At 38.7% G+C, this 23,616-nt stretch overlaps 1 protein-coding gene across 1 annotated transcript in view; it reads left to right on the plus strand.

Annotated features, from left to right (window-relative positions):
* The window catches only part of DOK7 (docking protein 7), a 69,121-nt gene that overhangs the window by 10,190 nt on the left and 35,315 nt on the right, over window positions 1-23,616 (plus strand). The window contains exons 5-7 of the mRNA XM_050896562.1: window positions 8,041-8,160; window positions 15,964-16,071; window positions 19,370-20,244. Of these exons, the coding sequence (XP_050752519.1) occupies window positions 8,041-8,160; window positions 15,964-16,071; window positions 19,370-20,244 (1,103 nt within the window). The remainder of the gene's footprint in view (window positions 1-8,040; window positions 8,161-15,963; window positions 16,072-19,369; window positions 20,245-23,616) is intronic.

Genomic DNA, 23,616 nt, shown 5'->3' on the forward strand with positions numbered 1-23,616 from the left:
GTTCAGCCAGTTTTCAGTCCACCTCACTGTTCACTTATCTAGCCTGTACTTGATCAGTTTGTCAATGAATATATTATAGGACATGGTGCTGAAATCCTTGCTAAAGTCAAAGCAAACAGTATCTACTGCTTCATCCACCAAGCCAGTCATTTTATCAAAGACTATCAGCTTGGTTAGGCATTATTTCCCTTCTGTACATCCATACTGATTACTCCCAGTCAGTACCTTGGAAATGGCTTCTAAGATTATTTGCACTATCACCTTCCCTGGTCTGTGGTTCCCTGAATCCTACTTCTTGTCCTTCTTGAAGATAGAAATGATGTCTGCTTTCCCCCCCCCCCCCCACCCCGCCCAGACCTCAGACACACAATTCCACCCACTAGTCTCCATGACCTTTCAAGGATAATAAAGAGTGTCCTTGCAATGACACTAACCAACTCCCTCAGCACCTGTGAACGCATCCCATAAGGCCCCATGGGATTGAGTATGTTCAATTTGTTTAAATGTTCCTTAACCTGGTCCTCTTCCACCAAGGGAAAGTTGTTGTTTTTCTAGATTTTCCCACAAGTCTCAAGGGCCTGGGATCCTGATGAGGGAATTGAATCTTGTCAGTAAAGACCAAGGTGAAGAAGACCTTGAGTACCTCAGCCTTCTTCATGTCCTTTGTCAGCAGGTCCACCATCTCATTCAGCAGTAGGCTGAAGTTTTCCCTAGTTTTCCTTTTGCTGCTGATGTACTTGCAGAAGCCCTTCTTGTTGCCTTTTGCATCCCTCCCCAGATTCAATTCCAGGTAGAGTTAGGCTTTCCTAACCCCGTTCCCGTGTACTTGTACAGTGTGTCTGTATTCCTCCTGCGTCATCTTGCTCACCCTACTTCTACCCTATGTATGCTTTCTTTTTATGTTTAAGTTTTGTATGGAGTCCTGTGTTCATCCATGCAGGCTTTCCTGCCGCATTCACATGGCTTGGACTTGCAGGAGGTGATCCTTGAAAATCAGTCAGTTCTAGATCCTACTTCTCACCAAGACTGTATCACGTGAGATTCTTCCAAGTAAATTCCTGAACAGGCCAAAGTCTGCTCCTGCAGACTGATTCTAGGAAGTGGGAGTGAAGATGTTATGGGTCCCTAGGTAAGCAGTTAAAAAAACAAAACTGGTATTTTTTTCCAAGCGTATTGCCTAACTGGAGAGGACACTCTAAAACATCACTAGAAAAGATGAAGTGGTGGTGGTGTTGCTCTGCATGTCTCTTCTGGTTGCCATACTCCTACAGAGTGGGAAACCCGGGTTCCTGGCCTTCTTCAGCCTGCAGGGCTTCAAATCTTTGTTTTCCTCCTGAGGAGTGGTTGGTGCCTGCAGAAAGAACAGCCCACTACAAGGCCTGGAAGTTGCCCCACTGCGTAACCAGGCATGCAAATGTCATTGGGATCAGAAGAGAAAAATGGAGTATGTGTCTCTAGCCTTGAGACTGGGAGCACAACTGCAGGGACAGACCCTAGATACTGGTCACTCCTCCTAAGCTTAAATGCTTAGTTCCCAAACTTAGATCTTAGTTGTATAAGAAAGCCCAGAAATAACGGGGTGTATAAATAGCCCGTCATTTATGTTCTTTAGTCAAATTGTGGCATTGCTTCTGTAACTTGTTCTAGATTTGATGCAATTGCTGTGCTCCAAGAATTTAAACTGATTTGGGCTTACTAAGTGTTGCTGTATCTTATCTCCACATGGCAGAAAACCTAAATGGTTCAATCCATAGGCCAGAGTGCCAGACGCATAAGGAACAGGTAGTATGAAATGCGGATGGATGATACAAATGTGAAACTGTAGGTGATGGAGCTTGAAGCACCTGAATTACCTATGTTATGCTTCCCCCCCCCCCCCCAAACTTACACTAATTTCTGGTGCAAAATGATACAGTTGTAAAAAGGAACAAATATGATTCCTTATCTTTCAAGGGGAACTCTTCTGGTTCCAGGAAGATATTCTGCATTTCTTGATATACCATTGATTAAAATGGTCTTTCAAGTTGTGGTGAGGTGTACACAAATAAAGAATCTGACTTCTGAATGACTGTCAACTGTTTCTGAAGGTTCAACACTGTTTTGAACACTGGTGTTGTCATGACTCTCTAATCATTTAAAAAGAATGAAAGTGTGAATTAGGCTTAAAATTTGGTCTTGAGTTTTGTAGATCCTTTTATGTCTATGATCTTTTTAATCTTTTTAAAATTTCCAACCTAAATTTAGTGTTCTTTTATCCTAGATTGTTGTTGTACCAACATTGTCCTTTAGTGTAATGTTCTCTCTCTCTCTCTCCATGATGCTTACTTCTCTAAATATTTAGAGCATTTATTTATGCTCTCTGTCACTTTTGCTACATTAAACTCAGCTGTTTATTCGCCCAGTAAGATACAGGAGGTCATCAGTAGCTCTTCTGTGCACCTGTTTTTTAAGTATGAATTAATCTTTTTTTTTTTTTTTTTTTTTGGTTGCAGGCGACCAGAATTACAGACAAGTACTTTGGAAAGGGTCCCATTACAGTTTTGAACATTATATTAATTTTTTTTTTCCTTAAGAAATGTCTGTCTTGATAGCTGAGAACCTTCAGTTGCCATGAAAGAGTGTTTTTGTCTCTTCCCCTGCATGTGTGCGTTCAAAGGGAAGAATAGCATATTCGTTTTGGTACAAAATAGCCTGCCATGGTTGGAAACTCTACATATTGGGTTCAAGCTTATCTTGTTAAAGGAGCTGATGCCCTTAACTGAGCACTTAGACATATCTGCAAGCATAACAACACTTAAATATGTGTTTAGTCTAAATATTTGATTTAATACTGCCACTAGAAGAAAATGCTTTTTGTAAATATGACCTAAATAAAAATATAACTCTGGTTATTCTTAACAGAAAAGTGGTAAAGGGAAAGACCATCTTTCTTCAGGTATCTGACTCTTACCTCATTCCTCTGAAATTCTTGAGGAATAGGACAAACAAGTAGTGTTCAGGAAAAAAACTGATACGTTATTACAGAAGTTGTTTTAATTCCTAAACGAAAGCACTCTCCATTACCTTGCCATAGAAACATCATATAATATTATGCAGACTCTATTATTAATGTTACTTTCCTATAGGTTAAACCGTATCTTTGTTCACATTCTTCCTGTGAAGCTCTGAATGCAGAGGATTAGTGAATTTAAGTTTCAAATACCGCTGTAATAAATGCCTTACTAAAAGGAACCAATGATCTTGTGGTTAGATTGTCTTTCCTCTCCATAAAAAAAACCCGAACAGAAGCAGAGCTTACTTTTGGGTATTTCTGTGGTAGAACTGAGTTCTGAAAGGATGTGAATCTGTTTTAGATTTCTGATCCTTGCTTCCTCACAAAATTTTTCATAAATATAAAACATTTAATTATGTTTTTGAATTAGTTGCTCAGTACAGATTTTGTTCAACTCCAAAGGCTTTAGTGCTCAATCCAGGTAGAGGGAAACTACCTGAGATAATGGTGAGATTTCAAACATTAAATCTAGGTGCATTTTCCAGACAGTGAACCCCAGTTTATTCTTAAATAGGAAAAAGAGCATTTACATTTTGAACTTCTCTTGCTCTTAACCTCACAATTGTACTGCTAGAGATTAGAAAATCCTTCCTTCTGCTTCTGACAGCTGCAAATAATTTAATCTATGGGGCAAAATTTGGCTCCCCCTGCCCCCAGCCTTTCTGTACTGAAGCTCAATCACACATACCATTTGCAAAAAACCAGGCATCTGGGCCTAGGAGTCAATTGAGAGGTTTACTTAGAGGAACAGGCTGGAAAAAAGGAGTCTCTCACCTAAGTTTCTAGCTCAATTAGTGTGCACTGATTGAAATGACCGGTTGCCAGGAGAATCTTGACTTCGAGTGTCAAGTAAGTGTGAAAAAATTCAAGTAGGGTAATAAAAGGGCCTGTTAACACTGTGAGAATTCAGGCTCTCCAATGTTCAAGTACTTCAGGATTAGCTTCCAGAGCCCAGTTTGAAGCTGCCTCATGTTTTCTAACAGTGTCTCCTAGAAGAGAGGAACTTGTAGGACCCTTGGTGCCCCTTGAAAGAACAAATAATACTGCTGCTGCTAGTTGCAGGATAAGCAGGAGTATTTCTGTGATTGTTTTGATGAAATCAGGTGCTTCTTTCTTTCTTTCTATGACTTCTGCAAGTGGCTCTTAAAAATCATTCTGAAATAGTGGAAGCAGCTACCAGCATATCTGGAAGGGCCAAAGGAGGAAAGGAGGAGCCCTATAACAAATGGGAATTTATTTGAAAATTAGAAGCAGTAGAGGTGGTTCAACTCAGGCAATATCTGGAATTTCTTGAAAGATTCTGGGTTGCGTAGATTAAAACTTCTGTTTATGTGCAGATATTGTTCTGTTGCTGTCTCCTACTTAGGCCTACTGCAGACAACGAACATTCTTATCTTCTTTTTAGTAGTCATGCCCATGTCTTAGTTGGCAATAACGGGGACACGCGTTGTCATTTTCACCAGAGGGAAGAGCAGCCTGAGCCATGCAGCCTGAGATACCTTCTAAAGGGGGTTGCTCAAGGCCAGGATTGAGACATACTGGTTGGACAACATGATGATTGCCATGAACTGAACTGCCATGGTTCGTACCTGTCCTGTAGCTAAAAGACTTCAGGCTCTAGCATTGTCTGTCACCTGTTAGGAGTAATAATTCATGGGAAGGGACTGACTCTTCCTCCCTGCTTTCACACACAGTACAGAGATTTAAGTAATTTTTGGTTATTGTGCATTTTGAGAGTGTGTTTGCCCATGGGTTTGCTTTTTTAATATGATGAAATAAAACCAAACATTAGCAAGATTTAATAACACTTGGAAGTTTTATGAAATTGGCAACTTCTCTTGAACGTTTGAGAGACTGTACAGTGCTTTACTGCTAACTGCCACAGAGGACTGGCTTAGTGTTTCAGCCTTGTGCAAGTGGTTGCAGGCTGCTTTTCAGCAAGTCTCTTACCCCCGGAGAGAGTGAGCGAGCTCTTCAGTCTAGTAAACAGCTGCATGGTATTACAGTGATGCATACCACATATTCCTCGGCTTCCAAATGCCTGTGCACCAAATCTGTTGCAACACATGACTGAGAAGTGTAATTTCTAGTAGTGAATTTCTCAGCTTTCTCAAGAAAGCAGAAAAGAAATGTAACTGCTGGCTTTTATGTATGCTTTTAAAACATAACTTAGTTAAGCCTTACCTATTCATTCATGTCACCTGATGTCTTTTGCAAGGACCCCCAGACTTCTTCCTTCCCTTGCAATCTAGTTCTACCTAGCAAAACAAGAAAAAACATTTCCTGTGAGAGCCGATCGGTGATTACGGTGATCATGTGAATAATAGAATCTACAAAGAAATATTTTATGCATATGTGTATATTGGATTCGTATCCATGTGCACATGTGCATGCACTGTTTGCGCTAGTTATATAAAGGCCTTCACATTTGTTTTTGGGATTTCCAAATGTGTGATAGTTCTTTGCAGAAATCATCCTTTCAGTTAAGCAGCCAGATCGCATGCACACATTTACTTTTTTGTTTCCATTAAAGTCAAAGGCTTGTAGAACCTCTTAGGAGTTTAAGTAAGACTCTTGACGATAGTGATAAAAGAACAAAGTGGTCCAAATGTACTCTTTATGTACAGAAATATTTGAGGAATCTTCCTGAATGGCAACCTGGATGTGTAGGTTTCTGCTGAATTATCAAGCCACTGTGCTTGAGATATGAATGTCCTCTGTTATGTTGTCTCTATAGCCTGCTTGCTTATTGCGCATGGGATGAGAAGGCCATGTGTTCAGAGTCCAGCAAAGCCTTGTGCTGCCCTGCTCCCTCAAGAAAGGCATGGCTTCTGGCATCAGTGTGATTCATGGCGGAAGAATCATACCGTCTAAGATTAGGCAAACTGATATCCATAGAATCCCTCTACTCTGTGGGGGGAGGAGAAGGCAGCTCAAAGGAAGAGCTGAATTTCAAATCATTCCTGAATACATTCTTTGCACCCAGCTCTTTCTAATACAGAGTTCTCTGACTCTTTGGCATGTCTTGGGGAGGGAAAATGGGACAAGACTGTGAGTGAGTCACCACCAGAAACTTTCATACCTGTCAGACTGCATGATTAGTATTGTAATCTCCTAGATGGTCTTTGATACTGAAGCCAGGGTGTGTATACGTGCCATGAGGAAGCGTGGGACAAACTTGTTTTTAAATACAATAATAAGAAACAATACCACAGAAGTGCAGAGTTAAGTAGGCTTTACTCTAGTTTACATTTCATGAGCTAGTGTGTGTTCATCTTTTCAGTTGCTTAAACGTAGCTTCGTGTTTTAATATTTGTCTGTCTTGAGTCTCAAGGGATGTGTTTGAGACCTGGTACTCTAGAAATGATTGGCAAGCCAGCCTTTCAGTATAGATTCAACTTCTACCAGGGAGTGAATTCTAATTCCAGTTGAATTTATAGCAGTTCACCAAATGAAATAAACTGTACCAAGAACAGGATTTCTGTTTCTTTGGCTGGAGAAGTTTTGATCAGTAAGATCTGAAGAGAACAAATGTGGTGGAGTGAAAAATCAAGTTACAAAGATGCTGCTAACAATGTTATCTTGAACAGATTTAAGCAGAGCAGGCAGAGACTTAGATGTGACATAAATTGAGAATGACAAAAGAGCGTCGACCCGAATATGCTTTTCCTAGAGTGGTCAGTTTACTGCTTACTGGCTATATCTAATTTACTAAAATAGTTAATTTGGTTTGTGGTCCACACTTTATTATCCCCTTTGTTTGAATCCCATAGTCCTTTGTCAAGCAGTCAAAAGTGTATCCATTGCTTAAGTGAAATGTGACTATCCTGTTGGATGTAACAGGGCGTATGTGTGGAAAGTGATGGGGATGCAGGCATTCTGGTCAAGACCAGCTCTCCTGCTTTAAGTAAAATTGGCAAAAATACGTATGCAACTCAGAATTGGCTAGAGACATGCAGAAGTCAAACTTATGTCCAGATTAGGGGCCCAAGTTCCTAGGAAAGTAATATGCAAAACCCTGCTGCAGGTCTAAGATTTGGTATTATGGTTTTCTAGTGTGCAGGGCTCTGGTGAACTGGCAGCACTTCCTCAAGGCCTATATACTAATTTAATTTCCTTTTGTATCTGGTTATTGTATATTTTTTCCTGAAGTCACTGGTTACTGGGGTGGTCTTTTGCCTGGTATTTTAAGATCATCAAAAAGGTCAACTAGACTTTTTTTTCTCCTGATGTGAGTAATATTTGGACTGACAGTTCTCAAATAAAATGTTCTGTGGAGCACTTCTAGTCTTGTGTGTTGTCCATGTAGCCATATATCATGCAGCTCAGAACTTGTTTGTTTATTTAGTGATTCTCATTCTAATTTTGCTTGGGGCTATTCTTAATGAATGGAAAGCAAAATATCAGAATAGAGCAAAGGGTAAAGATCTGATGACAACCTGTGGAGTTGTGTTACGTTCTGTTAATAATAGACACATAGGACTTAGTCTAGGAAAATTTATACTATAATCCAGCAATATAACCAAATCCTAATTCATTGGGATATAAAAAGCTGCTCTTGGTTAAAATTGGGTAAAAGTAGAATTAACTTCGTTCATTTTGATAAAGACACTTGTAAGTATCCCTGACACTTGCATAGCTAAGATTTGATCTACAAAATTTTAGGGGTAAATAAGAATAAAAGACCCAGACAGCTGTTGAGAATATGGCTTGTATTTTGGCATTGCTCTAAGTGCCTGAATCTCAGAAAATTAGCATAAATGATTAGGTAGCTATTGAATTTTTGTGTATGTTTGCGATACGGTGTGTGTGTGCTGACCTGAATTTTTTCTTTTTATTTCTTTTCTCTGGAAAACATGTCTTGTTGATTTCTTTCCATGGCTTGCACTTAATACTCTTTTGATTGCTATATTATAAATGGCTTCAGCTAAATATATTTCTAATGTATCCAGGTGAAAAACACATATTTATGTTGTGCTTTCTTGCAGGGGCTGGTGTTTTTTTCCTTTCTTGCGCTGAAGGAGAGCAGATCAGCTTTCTGTTCGACTGTATCGTCCGTGGCATCTCCCCGACGAAAGGCCCTTTTGGTTTGCGTCCAGTCCTACCAGGTTAATATAGGAAGTATAGAGTAACCGAGCAAAGTAGGAACTTGCCATGTCTAGCACTTATTGCTGTGATTGTAAGAACAGCTTGCAGGCACTAAGGGTGTAGAAAGTGCAAAGTGGTTTTCATTCTGAAATGCCACATTACAGATTTATCAGTTGAATGTACCCAGTTTCCCCCTGCTGCTCTGGCTCATTCATATTTCTGGTGATATTGCTAACTTTAGTCTTCTCTTATTTAACAGTACTAAAATATGGCAATTTGAATCAAAAGTAACCCTAACCTTTAGTTTTAAACTTACACAGTTCAACTTGGATCCATGTCTGCATTACTATTTTGATAGTTTAATGGAAGACTAACTTCTGGGGCATTTTGAGTTAATCCAAAACACTTAGAACTAAGTCTTGCCAACCTTAGAAAACTTTGTTAGGCCTCCACATCACATTTCAGTTTTGCAGCTTCAGCTTCTTTTCTGATGTGCAAGGATTAAATTCCTTTTCCTATTTCATGGTAAATGCTGCATGCACTGTAATGTTCAGAGAGGAAATTAGATGGCATCATAGTAAGCCCTGTTGCCTTTTGACTTCAGCAGATGAAGAAATATAATCCTGAGTCAGAATGAGTGTGTCAAACAGGGCAAGAGTGTGGGAATGAGACTGCAGAAAAATATCTGTGAATTGGCAGTGGGATGTAGTGGGAATAGGCTGCAAGAATGGTGAAGGATGAGGTGGGATTTGTGGGAAATACTTAGAGTTTAAGTGTTAGGCAGTTAATAGGTGTTTGACAGGGTTTTATTGCTGTTATAAGATTAAGATAATTGCAGGAAGGAAATGTGATGGAAAAGATTAGATCTGGATGTGAAACTTGTGAAAATAAATTATGAAAAGTTAGTTAAGGTAAATGCATTAGACACAAGGCTCAGTTCATCTCTTCTTTCCCATAGTTGTAACACTGAAGTAAGTAAAATAATCAAGCAGAATAGTGGGCAATAAAACCTCATTCTTCTTATATGATGATCTGTGTTTGCGTTCAACTAAGTGGAGTGTTAACAAAAAAACAACAACAGAAACCCAAAAAACAGTGCCGATACTTACAGCTTTGTTATTGAATGCATATTTTTCTAAATACCTAAAACTGCATTACACATACACAACTCTTAAATCTTTCATTCAACAAAAATTTATGTCCAGAAAAATTAAGCCTACAAGCAACTATTCTGTTGTCTTTTTTTTATTATAATTTTTTAAATTTTAATTTTAGATGGCACATTCTTTGAAAAATCTTTTTTTAGAGGTATGTAGAATTAAATCTGCTTTCGCATCTTAGTTATCAACTCTGGCGTTTGTGGGTTGTTATACATAGCCACATACCAAATTCTCTTCCCTCCTTCAAGAGCTCTGACCTCACTGAAGCGCATGAAGTGGATGTGGAATATCCTGGGGATGATTTGATGATTTTTTTGTAAGGGAAGACCTCTTTTCTGAGGTCTTTTTCATTTATCTTCTGTGCTTGATGGACTTGCCACTAAAATGAGGTGACGAGGTACTCAGCCACTCGATTTCACCTTGTTTCCCTGGACAGGAGCAGTGTTCTGTAGGGAACTGTGCTCACGTTCTTTGCAGACTCCTCTGCAGCCATTTTCCAAGCTACTTTGACCCCTCTAACTTACATTTCCCTGTGTCTTTACCCTTGTCTCTTCCAGTTTGTTGTCACCCCCTATGTACACGTCCCTTCATAGAAAATTTTTATTTTTTATGTTCTCCTTCATTTATTATCCCATGCAGAAGCTTGCACAGACCTGTTTAAGGCACATGCACATGTACAATAGTAGTGATTCATCCATAAACTAATTTTCCTTATCAAGTATGCTGTTACACAGAATGTACTGTATTGCTTGAAAAGGTCGAGTCTCTACCAGCTGCATACTGTATCTGGCAAGAGTATTGAAATTCACCCAACCTTTTGAAAGGGTTAGTTATTAAATAGATTAATCATCTGCATACCTCAGGTAACTAGGTCAAAACTTCCAGACTGGGGATTCTACCAAGAAACATCTAGTCAATGTTATTCATAGTTACTGCAGTGCAGGATGCTACACAGCCTCAACTGTGCTTTATATATGGAATGTTCTGCTTTTGTGTAATTTAAAAGCTTTTATAGGAAGCAGCCTTCTCTCCACAGTTTGATATTTAAATTTGGCTTCTTGCTGTTGCCTGCACCTTTCCAACTTAAACATAAAATATGCTTCAATAACTCTTAGGTATTTTCAAGAAAGGAAAACACACAAAGGGCAGCTGTACAGAGAAAAGAATGTAATGTGGTGAAAAAATGTCACATTGACAGTGTTCTTGGACACCAACGCCCACAGCACAAATATAATCTAGAGATATATGTTATGCAGTCAACATCTGCTTAGTCTGTTTTTGGAAAAAGGGTAATGAATGAAGCCAGTGGCTTCATGTACAAACAGCTCAACCATATGGTTAAATGGAGTGCTGAAAAATGTAAGTGTTAGCATGAAATTAATAGGAAATGGTAGATACTGGTTTGAAGAGGGAAAATGACCAGTTTTCTTACTTTTACTTGCCATAGTGATTCTTCAAACAAATGTAAAATGCCCAGTATCCAAAAGGAGTTTGTAAACTGCATGTGCAAGGGATATTTGCTCAAGTACACTATTCAGATCTTCATTTCAGGATTGTAGTTTTAAAAAATACACCTTACTTCCTTAAAAGCTTAGTGTTCTTATAACATAGATATATGATTACTGTATGTATTTTATTGTGTCATCTATAAAATATGTAATGAAAATGCTGTGCAGTGGAACTCATAAACTTGACTGACCATTGCAAGGTATCAAAATCTGGTCTAATCTCTCATAGCTGACCTGCTTTGAGCAGCAGGTTAGACTAGAGAACTCCTGAGATCCCTTCCAACCTGAATTATTCTGTGACTTTTTGGAAATAGGTATCAAATAAGTATGAATATTCTCATGATAAAAATAATTCTATTTTGTGTACATCCAAAATAAAATGGAAAAGGAAAAGAACATTAGATGTGTTACAGTTTACTACTGTGTGGTACTTATTTTGGGAGTCCATTAATTCTGCAAAATTATATCAAAATATTCCTATTGGTAGCTCCATTAGCAGATGAGAGGTTTTGATTTGTTAAAGGCTGCATGATCAGGTCTCAAATTTAAGACATACGGCATTGAGTGGGAATGCAAAGGTAGTGTAGGTATTGTAGATGTTTTTAGGCAGTGTAGCGTTTTAAATAAAGGACTCAAATGAGTGACAGGATGTCTTTGGGTGGCTTGTTTTCCCCAGCTACTAGTTGGAAGATAATTACTATAATGGGCTACTTGCATAGTCTCTTTTTTTTTTTTTCTTGAGAAGCTATTTAGAAAACAGACCAGAGAATTTTGTGTTCTTGTCTTGATGTAAGTCTAGATATTGACATAGTAATGAATCACTGATTGCATGGTTTGTAATCTATACTGAATTTGCATGCATATTATTTGTGAAATGTTTGTTTATCAGGTGTGTGTTGAATTACTTCTTTTCACTAGCAAGATTCATCTTGAATGCCAAACATGAACACAGCAAAGGCCCAACAGCTGATCAGTGATATCTTTGATCGGTGGGCAGATCAGTACTCTCTAAATCTGGCTAAGGCTACGGGACAGTCTAGTCCTGCAGGCTGGAACGACCCCAAGTGTAATGTTGATAGTCTTGATGCTCTCTTTTAATTTTGGAAGCTTTTTCAGGCTGCTTTGTGACTGACTGGAGAGTGTGCAGTGCTGCTTGCTGAGGATCTATCTGATGCTCTTTCTTTTTGTTGAAGCTTGATACACCTTTGGCCATTGCAAGACAGCTCTGTGGCTGCCTTCTGCAGTATCTGTACCAAGTGGATCCTCCTCAAACTTTTAGGACATCTTTTCATTCCTCCAGACATCTTACAAGGTGTGGAGATGTTAGCATGAAGGTGAGGGTCCAGGCCTGATTTGCAAATGTGCCTACAGTTACAAAGGAAGAAAGAAAGGAGAGATGTTCAGCCTAACTTATCTAACTTTGTTTAATGAAGTAATTAACCAATGTTGCATTTTAAAGGTGCATATAATCAAGCATATCTTAGGTAGCTGCTGACGTAACTTGATACAATACATTTTTTCCTGACAGGTGCTTACTGAACAACCCTGGAGCTTTGAATTACTGTAACACTTTATTCATATGTTACCAAAGTATTCAAAATCTCCCACGATGAGCAGCTGATGTGGCTTTAACGAATATCCACCAACGTAATATAAAAATAAAATCTCCATCAGAGGCATTTTTAGTCCAGCCAAATTTGATATAATCCTTCCTCTTTGCCCCAAGGCAGCGTTTAAGACGATTTCAATGATTGCCTCACACAAAAGATTTTTCTTCATAGCAAAGGATCCATTTTTGTTTGGAAAATGATAAAACACTTTCTTAATTGAAGGACTTGAGTGAATCTAACTGCCTAGATTCCATGAGAGTAAATCATGTTATAAGATACATTTGTTAAGAGTTTGGGAAATGAAGGTACTAATTGCTCTTAGAGTTGTTGGAGCTACTGTAGGATGTTGTGTGGGCAGAAGCTGTCTGAACTTCCTTGGACAGCTGTCTCAGTACCGATCATGCTGCTTCTGTCCTCCTGAGTTAGTAATATGGCAAATTACTACACCGTTATTTAGAGGCTTTGTATTGTGCATGCACAAGGTATAGGATGATGCCAACAAATCCAACTTTACTGTTGAAAAAACACTTTTTTTTTTTTTTTTCCATTTTTTAGGCCATATTTCTACACTCATATGACAGGAGGTCATAGGTTATGCCCTCCAATAAGGACTGGTCTCTAAAAGGTGGCTGCCAGTGACTTCAGTCCTTAGTCTGATCTTGTAGCAAAACCTCCTGATTAGTGCTTGGTAGTCTGTAAAAAATACTGGTATAAGAATCTGCTGCTTCTGTGTGTGTTTTCCATAGAAGACTTGTTTATTAGCAGAGAAGATTAAAGGCAAAACAAAGACTTCAGTAAGACTGATGGAGAATTATTTTTAATATCTGCCTAAGACTTAAAGTCTATATATGTTTGGCAGGTTTTGAAGCTGTTTCTCTAGCTATTTCCTAGTACTTGCTGAAAAAGGGTTCTTCTAATGAATCTACCACAAAACTCGGCAATGAGAGGTCACAGCACATAACTACGAACCCAATTTTATACACACCTTTTATACATAGGCAATCCTTAAGAGGAAGTCTAACCAAAAAATTATCAGTCCTGTTGGACAGACAGCATGCCTAGAGATTTCATGTTGTCGGGTGAAACCTGTTGTGTTCTGTAGCTGTGTAGCTGATAGGGAATTTGGCTTCTAGAAGCAACTGAACATGTGAAATGCAAACTTACTGATTTGCTTCAACTTCCCTCCTACCTCCCCATCTTGTATTTCATTATAGGCCATTTTTGCAAGATCAGTTGTTTGACCAGTTTTTTTTTTTTAATTATATCTTTTGCTGTCTGTAAGAGGGATATCAGTTACTAAAAAACTAATAGTTGTGTATGTGCCCTAGTAATGTTCTGAAAATCTGTATTTATCAAGTAGTTGTATTCTGAGGAAAGTGGAAGGATCTTTCCTACTGACAGTTCTTTGCTGTGGGAAGGGTTAGTGTCTGTTGCATCTTGGTTTGACTAATTTGCTGATCTGTTATGCCAACTTTATACTCAAAGTGCTTGTAGAACATCTTTGTTGAACCTTTTTGGACATAAGGGCATTTAACTAGATACAGCAGAGTAACTGGAGCAGAGGACATTCAAAAATAGATTCAAGCAGCAGCCTGTAATGCTGTATGCCACTGAGCAGATCCTTGCATAGACCTGTCTGGGTTGCACCATAGGTGCTGGTGGCCAAATCTTGTATTTTCCTTTGGCGAAGGTCCATATGGAAGCATTGGGGGTTTCGTTTGAGTAAGCAGTTACACAGGTTTGAACTAGTCAATGCTTAATATGAGTTGTATTGCAGGGGAAATAGGAATGGAGAGCTAACAAAATAATCTATATCAAACAGTCCTCTTTTCTGTTCTTAAAGTTAAGTTTGGAATGTGTCAGACACTGACAGCAAGCACTGTTTGAACTGGGAGACACAGAGGTCAGAGACCCCGTTTGTCACAGGCATTGTTGCCTTGTCCCTGTTAGAACATCTTTGATTTCCAACATATGCTGTTATAGAAGGACTCTGTGTGTGTCTGGCTTGTTCTGCTAATCTTATTCAGATAGCAGACTGCTAAAGATGGAAACCCCCTCTACATGGGAAAGAAAGTTCAGCATTGTCACTTCTGTTCCTGTGACACACTCGGATCTAACCAGGGCAGATCAGAAAGTGAATATGGTTAGGGAGGAGAGATGTGGCAGCTTGTTTCTCAGGTAGTTAATAATGTAGGGACTCCCATGGAGCTTCAACTCACCTGGCAATGCTCCTTCCCCTGATTGTGATCTTGCTTTGACCGCTGTGTTGACAACATCAAACCCAAGTCTTTTAAAACTGAAAGACCTGGGATGAAAATGAAACTTTTCTTTCATCATTTCAACTGTTTTTTATCTTACTAACTCAACCACAGCAATGTGTAGCCCTTTTCATTCTTTTTTTCCTCTTATTAAATGATTCAATGATTACATGTTTTTGTGGTGTGCTTCTACTATCCAGTTGATCAGATATACAAGAGCAGCAGTTGTGAGGAAGCTAATCTGTTTTATCTGTCAATAATTACTTTCCCTATGTAATTAATAAGAGCTACTGAAACTTCCGATGATGAACAAGTTAGCAGACCATATGCTTTGCAACTGCTGAACATGACACACTTGTCAGTGCTGTTTGAAGAAATCTGTAAGATTTCTCTTGGGATAATGGTTATGATTACTTTCAACATCTGGTTTTATTGTTGTGCCTGGCTGGAAACAGAATGATTTAGAGGAAACTGGCCTGTTTTACTGATGAAAGTTCTTCCACATTCTGTATAACTTTTGGTCTTTCTATTGGAATAGAATGAGCCCTCTTCACTGAAGTAATTTCAGCTGGAATGGCAAACTCACAAAAATGTATGGGGAAAATCCCCAATAGTACATTTTGGAGTGGTTTTTACCATTCTAACTTGTCTTGTATTAAACATGGAGACAGAGAGCCACCAGGTTGCTTATTTCATCTCTGACTTCTGAACTTAATAACCTTCTGAACATCAAACTTGAAAGCAATGTCTTTGTAAATAGGTGATCTGGATTGGAAGGTATCAGATAGTTTAATCCCCATGACTCTGAGTTTATGATGTAGATTTGTAAATTTGTAGAATGAAAAATTTGGTCTTTCTCGATGATAAAATTCCCAATGAGTTCAGTGAAGTCAGGACACATTTTACAGGTCACATATTAGTTTTCAACTCCTCTAGACCCGCTGGATGCTAATTATCTCTGTAGCTATTGCCTTCAGCGCTGTGCTCTTCAGGATTCTGTCCCTGGTGATAACTCTTACAGACATTGGGTATAATCTCTGAAAGTCTTTGACACTTAAAATTATAACTTACTATGTAGCATTTCTCCAGGATGTGCTTGAAGGCAGATTGTCCCATACATTTTCCAATCAGTGTTTTCCCTTCCTGTAGTAGAAGATCAAATGTAAGAACATAAGAATATCTAACATTCTTATCTAACATAAGAATGTATTTTTTTTCTTTCCTTCTTTTTACATATTTTCCATGCCTCTTATTTTGTATTTACTTATTTTCTGATTCTTTTTAAAGATCCAAGTACAAATCCAGCCTATTCAGAAGAAAGATTGGCTCATGAAGCTTTGCAATTAGAAAAGCGCTTGAGCTTACTGTCCCATACAAGTCGCCAGGGCAGTGGAGGTAAGAAATATCTTTAATTAAATAAAAATAAATGGTGTTCCTTCCTTTCTTTCTTCCCAGGCTTTAGAAATGAGCATATGTATATAATTATAAGATGCTGAGCTTAAAAGAAAAATAACAGAGAAATGGTCAAGATATTTGATTTGGCTGCTGTTGCTTGTCGGGCAGTTCTTTAACAGCATTGTCTAAAGTCCATTGACGTAGGTTGGAGTTTTTCAACTGAGCAGAGTGAGTTTTGGATCAAACATTATTAACACAAGAAAATCCTTTAGTATGCTGAATCCTACTGAATTTGTGCATGTGCAACTTCAAAAGAACTGTCTGCGTCAAGTTTGATATCTGCTTAAGTACTTGATTCACTCCAGCCTGTGAGATGGACTGACTTGTATAGTTCACACATCAGGCTTACAGCAGATTTTTGTAGTAAAACCTAGGACTCCTGTGCTTTGGTTGTAAGTGTTAGTATTCTTGCTCTTTGTGGTGCTATCTGTGCATGTCCCTTCTGGAGTCGCTTATGTATCAGAGCAGAATTGGTGTCTAGCGCTGGATTTGTAAAAGGGCCTATGCCCTGAACTGCCATTTGAATTGTTTAATAGCAGAAGTTAAATCCTCCAAACATCTGCTCTGCTCTTGACTCTAAAGCCTACAAGCCTAAAAATGACCCTGTGAAGATCCTCAGGAGCTTAATTATGTGCTTCTATACACGTCCATGGCTAGTTTAGTCTTGAGACTGCTGAGTAATGTGGTTTGTGACTGAATTCCACTGAGACTTCCTGAGGTTTTTCTTAGTTAGCATATAACTAGTAGACTTGACTAGATTGATGGAAAACAAATGAGACTTGATAGAGAAGCATGCCTGTTTTTTTTATACAGTCACTCTGGTTAGAAAATGTGGGCCAACTTCGTATACGTTCTCTGCTTGAGATTACTTGAATTTATGACCTTATTCTCCTAAGAATGTTATAATCCTCAGAGGATGAGGAATCCTAGAGTAAGATTTTCATATTCTGTTATTTGAGTTTTGCATAGGAAAAATAAATAATTGTGTTTATGGGAAATATTATAACAACAAGACTGTCTCTGTAGGTTTGGTGGGAGGACATTTGCCTGCATCTGGAGATCTAGGTTCTGCCACTGCCTTGGAGAACGTGTAGCTCTACACAGTTAGAGCATTTCTTTGAGACTGTGGGAGTGCTTCCCTTCCAGAGTTCTAAAGTGCCTAAAACATTTGTCTAAGAGAAGTGATTTCAAATAAATTCAACAATCTTATTTTTTAAATAAAAAAATGTTTTTGTAAGCAGAATAACTTTTATTTAACAAGTATATTTCTTCTTCTGGGCATGTTGCTGAGAACTACACTAATATTTTTGTAATTCGTGCCTTCCATCTAGACAGCTGTATAATTTAATCTCAGGAGTTACACTTATGCAGGGATCACAAGCCAGTGTCATGCAATGGGCACTGGGGGAAAAGAAAGAATTAGATTTCATGGGATAAATACTGCTATTTTGTGATAGTGTATATCAAGAATTACTCCATGAAGAGCAGGAGAGTTGTTCTAAACTTTTCCCTCAACAACTGAGAACAGAAATAGCCTAGTAACACCACAAGCTCAGGTCACGATTTGCAGTGGACCCTTCCCCTTTCTACCTGTCGTGGTTTAACCCCAGCCAGCAACTAGGCACTGCGCAGCCGCTTCCCCCTCCCGTGGGGTTGGGGAGGAGGATTGGGGAAAAAAAATGTGAAACTTGTGGGTTGAGATAAGAACAGTTTAAAGTAAAATAAAATACACCAATAATAATAATAATAATAATAATAATAATAATAATATAATTGTAACAAAAAGGAATATAACAAAAAAAAAGAAATAACACCCAAGAAAAGACAAGTGATGCACAATGCAATTGCTCACCACCCACCGACTAATGCCCGAGCAGCGATCTGCCCCTCCCGGCCAACTCCCCCCAGTTTATATACTGGGCATGCCATTCTATGGTATGGAATATCCCTTTGGCTAGTTCGGGTCAGCTGCCCCGGCTGTGCTCCCTCCCAGCTTCTTGCACACCTGCTTGCTGGCAGAGCATGGGGAACTGAAAAGTCCTTAACTTAGGATAAGCGCTACTTAGCAACAACTAAAACATCAGTGTGTTATCAACATTATTCTCACACTAAATCCAAAACCCAGCACTGTACCAGCTACTAAGAAGAAAATTAACTCTGTCCCAGCCGAAACCAGGACACCACCCCACCTGGCAACTTATTGCCCAAGGTTTAAAATTAATAAAATTAATTAAAATTAATACCTACAAAATGATCCTTCTGTCAGCCTTCATTTTCACATTGGTTTTATTAAGAAGGAATAAAATAACATTGTGGACTGTGTGTGCTGCTACAAGAAAGTGTGTTTTTGTTTGTTTGTTTTTGTGTATGTGTTTGTGTGATGTTTGTGTTTTGTCCTTATGCCCTTTCATGCCAATGTTTAATCTTTTTCTTCCATATTCTGTCTTGGATAGCGGTAGTTACATGTAAAAGTGTCCTTCTTGCAAGTATCAGTGAGAAAAAAAAATTCTTGCAATATGTGCATAAATGAATCATGGAAGATCTTTTTGTCATATAGATATGTAAACATTTTTGTAATAGTAGTATTCTCATTTTTGTTTGTTACAGTGATGTATGGTTGCATTTTGGTATGGATATTATGGAGAAGTACAATGTAGGAGAGCTCAGAGGAGAGAACAGGACAGTCTTAAGTTTGATTTTATTTTTGTGGTCTCTAACATTCACTTTGATGTCATTCAGATATGATTTAAAAAGAGAAAAAAAGTACAAATAAGATAATCATTTGGTTGATTCAGATCAAATAGAAACATGGAAATGTCTTATATGGCTTTGGGTTACAGTAACAAGGTTTTCTTCAGAGCATCCTCAGCTATTCTGAGCATGGGACTTTGTGAGTGTTCCCTGTGATACAAGATAGAAATATCGAAAATAAAACCAATTAACTGTACAGAAGTAAAATATGGTTGAAAAGGGGAGAACTTGGTGCATAAACTCTAATAATTTAGCCCTGAATGCATTATGTTCCACAATGTGGTAGGGTTATGGCAAGGTAACATACTATTTGCATTTTATTTTTCCTGTGGGGATAGGAATTATTGCAGGAATTCTGGCTTTCTGACAGAAGTTCCCCTTAGAAAAAGCAGATGGAATCTCAGGGTCCTTTCTGTTTGTACATACTTGCCATGCTTCAGTCTGTTGATTGTGTTTTAAACATCGGTTGATGTGTTTTCTTTTCTAGGAGACGATAGAAGTCTTTCAAGCTCGTCTTCAGATACCAGCCACTCAGATGTTAGTGTTGGGAGCAGATTGACAATTTGGCCTGAACAGTCTTCAGCCAGCACTTCTCAAGAGAGTCACGGACTGGCAGCTGCAAGGGGCATTCATCTTGGGGAAGAAAAGACCCTTCCAGAAGGGGCACGTGGCACCACTAAACTGCCTCCGAAGCCCCTCCGATCCAGACAGCTACAGGAAATAGGTCGTCAGAGTTCTTCCGACAGTGGAATAGCTACTGGTAGTCACTCTTCTTACTCTGGAAGCTTCTCTTCCTATGCTGGGAGCTTGGACATTTGCCATGGTGATGAGTTTGGATCATTGCTCAGCTTGCCATTGAACTTTCCTTCGGATCAGAATTTATGTACTTGTCCTCACAGTGAGCCCCAGAGAGGTGTGGGATCGGAGTATCAGGTTCCCAGCTCTCTCAGACATATTTACGATATACCCAGGAGTTTGTTACAGGCAGCTTCTAAAGATGTGCAGCCGAAGAGTGCAGATTCCACGCTACCCAAGGACCAGGCCCTGTCACCTCAAGGTGCTAGTGATCCAAAACTGCTACTACCACACTTGGAAGCACGAAGGGTACCTGAGCACAGCCAGGACAGAGGGAGGCCTTCATCCTTACTCGCAGAAAGCAGCAAGGACTCAAGTGATGAGACATATGTGGATTTTGTTTCGAGGTGGTCAGACACAAAACCACAAGGACAGGTGTCAGACTCCAAAAGTAGTGAGTTGTCACCACCTAGTGGGGCCTCAGCTGACCCCTATGACACATGTAGCCCCCACCTTGGGATGACAAGAGCTCTTTTTTCAGCTTGTCCAATCTGTGGTGGACTAAAGGTAAATACCTAACACTGAGCAGATGCTAACAAGCCTTACTTAATATAGCATGATTAATTTAAAATGACTTGAGTTGCAGGTCGTAAGTACTATTGTTTCCTTTATAATTTGAACAGGTAATAACTTTTGTGTTGTTTATGCTCAAGTTGAGAGGCTTAGCACATGGTTTCCTCAAAATCTGTGCCTGATCAAGAAAACACTGAACAATATAGGCCATCAATTGTTACTTTTAAATTGGCCAATTTTGGCTTTGGGTGTATGTGAGTGGCATACAGTGACAGAGATAGAAGCTTTACAGGCACTGAGAGACCTGAATTTGTTATATAGTAGTAATCTAGCATGAAGGACTTTGATCGGTCTTGCTGCTGGTATTTCAAAAGAAGAAAGAAGGGAGGTCAAATAGTATGTGCTGCTCTTAAGGTGACCACAGTGCATATTTTTATTTTATTGATGTTTTTCTTTTCTTTGTCATTGTAGTTTGAGCCTGTCTTGCACAAGAAGCCAGATTAGCAAAGCTTCTCACTGGGGAAAGAGAAGATAGTCAAGTCAGCATGGCAATCCATAGCAGATCACCTAATCCAGTGTTATAACTGGCCAATGACAGATACTTTAGAGGAGGTATACAAAAACTCATTAGTGGTCTACTACCAGGACAGTGTATTTGCAGGAAAAATTAGTTTTGATCACCAGTCACATAAAGACTTAAAACCTAAAGTATGGAGATTCATAGGCCTTTCTAAACACATTTGCCAGTATCTGTTACTATGACTTTGATATTCTCATAAATTCTTTTTGAACCCTGCTAAATTCTTGGCTTTTTATGGTAGTAAGCTTTATCCATTAATTGTACATTGCATGAAGAAAACGTATCAGTTTTTATCCATTCTGGAGAAGACTTTTTTTGGGAATGTGTTTGCTAAACTAGAAGAAGGTAAAGCTGCTTATGTTGCTGAGCTGTTGAAAGGCTGGGAAGGTTAGAGGGAGTGCTCAAATTAGGGAAAGTGTGAAGTAGGGATTCAGCAGGAGAGACTTTTGTTTGAGGAATTAAATACTGCCATTGAAATGTGTACATTTTAATTGAGCATGTGAGATTACATAAGTCACTGCTATGAAAAGGGCTTGAGTGTATAGTAAATTATGAAAGAAAAATTAAAAGTTTATAAACTTGACGGATTATTTTCTTCTCATGAGGTGTTTCATGCATTTGCATCATTGACTGCCTTCACATGTCTGAAAACTAGAAAATGCTGTCTGCCTGAGGCGCTTGTATAGCCTCTGTAACAGCACCTTGGATGTTACTTTGTCATGTACTTGCAGCATTTAAGAGACAGGGAGACACTGGTATGAGAGGCCTTATAAGGTTGTGTCTACACTGATCATGAGGATCAGTGTTCTTCCAGGACTGTCCTTGCCAGCCATCTGCACCAAAGGCCCTCACTAGCCCTGTAGCCTAATTCTGAAAGCTTGGCTGGATGCAAGGGCCTGAGATTCAGCCTCCCACTTCTGTTCTTTCTGCAGTGCAGGCAGTGGGGTGCACAGCAGTGTATCTGCTGCTGGTTTGCTGTGTCTGCTGCCTGTAGTTAGAGAGAAGTTGGGAAAAATGCACAAGACTGATTCCTAGAAGGGCTCTGCTCGGGGATCAGAAAGCTCCAAGATGGCTTTGTTAGAGGCAGCGAGGAAAGAATTAGTTAAGGTACAGTTAGCTCACATGGTCTAAATGTTTCTGGGTGATCTGAATTGTCAGTTTAGATCTGAATTTATCAAAGTTTTCCCTGGATATCTGTGGCAGACAGGAAGCTGAAAGTGAGTATTCCATTGTATAGCTTCAAAGCCATTAAAGGCTAAATTATGTCACTTTTTAACTGCCTGTTAACCCCAACAACATACACACCCACATCTTTTATTGCAAAGTGCTGTCAGGTTTCATGGTGTTTCTAGTTGCCCTAATAATATCAGTTGGCAAGAATTTCAGGAATTGTCAATATTTAAACAAATTTAGTGAGAGAAACACAGGTGCAACCCTCTTACTAACTCTTGTTTTAGCATGAGATATGCACACCTGCTTCTTATCTTTTTTTTCCTACCCATTTGTAAGCAGTCAGGAAAGAAGTCTCATTAAATGGAATGATTCATGGGTTTGTTTTTACTTTTGAAAGAAAAAATAACCTTTTGATACATTGTCCTGAACTGTCAAGATGAGTTATTTTAGCAGTATTTAATGGACCATCTTTGGCTTTTCTCATGATGAATACAGTGAAAGCACAAATCCATACGCTGTAACTAAAAAATAGTTCTTATTCCTTGTGCTCTGAACAGAATATGTTTAAGATGCAGTTAGGGCCAGGAGGAGTTGATTTATGGATTAATGAAGACTCCAGGTTTTCACGTTTATTCAAATTCATGTTCAAAAGGCTTTAGTGTGCCAGTGTTTGGAGTTTCTTTGCAATTTCAAGTTAAGCTGTTAATTAAATTGTGTTGATGGTTTTTAAATGCCTGCTATTTAAAGTGAGTGAGTGACCCGAGTAGAAGAAAGTTTACAGCAGTAATAAAGGATGTAAGCATTGGTTTGTTTTCTGCCCTGTATGTAAACTTTGGCAAATTGAGGTTAGATTTGGGCATGTTGTCTGTGTGTGTTGGAGTTCAGCATGTGAAGAGTTGGAGACAGGTTGCAGGATGAAGACATGCATATGTAGAAGGCATGGTGGCGTTCATGATTGGGATTGACTTGGTTAAGAACTACCTGCTCCACTAATGACAAGGATGATGATGAACATAGGGAGAACATACCCTGGGAAAGTGCCAAGGTTCAAACAGAAAATAGGGCAAGGAAGCCTTTCTGTTTCACTCTGGATGAAGAATAGAACCAGCATGAAGAAAATCACTAAATATTTCTTCTATTATTTCTATATTGTATTTCATATTAGACATTGGGGATTAATAAGCAAGCATGCAGGGTGTTTTGCTTTCTGTTGTATGTTATTGTAGTGTGCTCAAGATGTCCTTCTCTACAAACTTCACAAGGTATGCCTTTGCTATGTAATTTTTGCCTAGGTGATTTCAGTGCTATAGATGATTGCAGAGATGAATTCTTTGTGTATTGTAAGTATATTTTAAGCTCAGAATGTTGGATTGTTATGGGATTTCTGAGTAAGCTGTAGAGATTTATTATTAGACTTTACTTATTACATTTTCAACTACTTAGCTAATACTAATTTGATGAATAGAACTTCACTGTACGCTTGTTGCTCTGTAACTTCATTTGATGCTATAGTTTGAGAAATGATGTCAACCTTTTTTATAGGGTGTCTTTTTTTTACACCACCATTGTTTGTAAATTTTCTTAGAAGTCTGAAAAATAAAATTATTTTCCAA

The sequence above is a fragment of the Gymnogyps californianus genome, chromosome 4 (genome assembly GCF_018139145.2).
Source record: "Gymnogyps californianus isolate 813 chromosome 4, ASM1813914v2, whole genome shotgun sequence".
NCBI classification, from domain to species: Eukaryota; Metazoa; Chordata; class Aves; order Accipitriformes; family Cathartidae; genus Gymnogyps; species Gymnogyps californianus.